Source organism: Myotis davidii, unplaced genomic scaffold, assembly GCF_000327345.1.
Source record: "Myotis davidii unplaced genomic scaffold, ASM32734v1 scaffold663, whole genome shotgun sequence".
NCBI classification, from domain to species: Eukaryota; Metazoa; Chordata; class Mammalia; order Chiroptera; family Vespertilionidae; genus Myotis; species Myotis davidii.
The window spans coordinates 2175120-2177132 of record NW_006295816.1 but is presented as its reverse complement, the minus strand read 5'-3'; the positions used below and the strand labels follow the sequence as shown (position 1 = coordinate 2177132).

General features: G+C 67.1%; 1 protein-coding gene across 1 annotated transcript in view; it reads left to right on the top strand.

The window, feature by feature from the left end:
- Positions 1 to 1742, top strand: part of HYAL1 (hyaluronoglucosaminidase 1) — a 3822-nt gene extending 2080 nt beyond the window's left edge. The window contains exons 3-5 of the mRNA XM_006770609.2: positions 2 to 415; positions 722 to 811; positions 968 to 1742. Of these exons, the coding sequence (XP_006770672.1) occupies positions 2 to 415; positions 722 to 811; positions 968 to 1285 (822 nt within the window). The 3' untranslated portion in view covers positions 1286 to 1742. The remainder of the gene's footprint in view (position 1; positions 416 to 721; positions 812 to 967) is intronic.
- The last annotated feature ends 271 nt before the right edge of the window (positions 1743 to 2013 follow it).

Genomic DNA, 2013 nt, shown 5'->3' with positions numbered 1-2013 from the left:
GCCTGCTCTGCGGGTGGAGGCAGCAGCCCAGGCCCAGTTCCAGGGCGCCGCGCAGGCCTGGATGGGGGGCACCCTCCGTTTGGGCCAGGCCCTGCGGCCCCGCGGCCTCTGGGGCTTCTACGGCTTCCCTGGCTGCTACAACTACGACTTCCTGAACCCCAACTACACAGGCGAGTGCCCCCCGGGCGTCCGTGCCCAGAACGACCAGCTGGGGTGGCTGTGGGCCCAGAGCCGTGCCCTCTACCCCAGCATCTACCTTCCCGCGGCACTGGCGGGCACAGGGAAGGCACAGATGTATGTGCGGCACCGAGTGGGTGAGGCGTTCCGTGTGGCTGAGGGTGCTGGGGACCCCCGTCTGCCGGTGCTGCCCTACGTCCAGATCTTCTATGACATGACCGACCGCTTCCTGTCCCTGGTGAGTCTCCTGTGACCCTGCCGGCCTTTCAGCCCCTCCTCAGGCGTTAGGTCCAGCAACCGATGCCACACAGCCTGGTGGCACTTTCCTCCCTTCATTCTCACATCCTTTGGACACCTGTGTGCCAAGGTCTGTGCCAGGACACAGTCCCCGCCTGCATGGCACACAGGCCAGAGCGGGACAGGCTGGCCTCCGGCCCCAGCGCCAGGGCTGCCCCAGGCGGGGAATGTGAACTGTTGGGGTGTTCCAGCGCTGCCTGGGAGGGAGGGGGGGAGGATCACAGAGCCACCCTGTCCTTTTCCCCAGGACGAGCTGGAGCACAGCCTGGGGGAGAGCGCGGCCCAGGGAGCAGCGGGAGTGGTGCTCTGGGTGAGCTGGGAGAACACAAAAACCAAGGTGAGCTCAGGCGTGGGGCGGGGGGCCGAGGTCGGCTGGGAGACCCGGGCCCATCCTTTCTACCCCTGCAGTCCTGCTGGCTGGCCAGTGAGGGCCTCGGTGCCCTAGGTGGGCCCGGCATGGCCCGGTGTCGCTGACGCGCCTCCTCCCGCCCAGGAATCATGCCAGGCCATCAAGGAGTACGTGGACACCACGCTGGGGCCCTTCGTCCTGAACGTGACCAGTGCGGCCTGTCTGTGCAGTGAGGCCCTGTGTTCCGGCCATGGCCGCTGTGCCCGGCGCCCCAGCCACCCTGAGGCCCTCCTCTTCCTCAACCCCACCAGTTTCGCCATTGAACTCCCGCCTGGCGGTGGGCCCCTGACCCTACGAGGTGCCCTTTCCCCTAAGGATCGGGAACAGATGGCGGTGGAGTTCAAATGTCACTGCTACCCGGGCTGGAGGGGAGCCTGGTGTGAGCAGCGGGGCATGTGGTGACTGGCCACACCCCAGGTGCACCACCCAGTCCTGTAACAGTGCGCTCTGGGCCTGGCCCAGGCTTTCCCAAGGGCAGACCCAGCTACACAAGTCACGGCCACACTCGGGGGGACAGCCAGGAGCATCTGCCTGCCATGCTCACATACTGCCCGGGAGTCTCCGGACCCCCTCGGGGTCTCAAACATCACCTCCAGAGACGGGGCAGCCCGTCCTACAACTGCAGCGACCACCCAGCCCTGTGCTGAGCATGTGGAGGGGCCTAACTCCTTCAGCCTGAGGCGCCGCTTAGAGGGCGCTGAGCAAGCCCGGAGGGAGCGCACTGCGCCAGGTGGCACCGCCATAACGGGAGCAGCTGGGATTCCCACCAGGCGTCTGCTGTAGGGTGGCGCCCTGGCTGCGCCCGCGGGATGGCCAGCAGCCCGAACCCCGTAAATAAAGCAGACAGACGTGCTTCTCACTCTGAAGAGCTGCTTATTGAGCGCCTGAAACGTGCCGCTCCGGACCCAAAGGGCACGGGAAGGCTCCTCTCCGACTGACGTCTGTCCCAGGGCGGCTACTTCCCAGGGTGGGACCCAACTTCCAGGAGGAAGCGCCACTGGCCCTTTCCACGCCTGACGGAGGCAGGAGGCTGGCGGAAGCCGAGACAGAGCGGCGCGGGGGAGAGGCCAGGGCGAAGCGGAAACGGAGGCAGCAGGGGGAAGGGCCCGCGCCCGGCCCAGGTGGTAGCA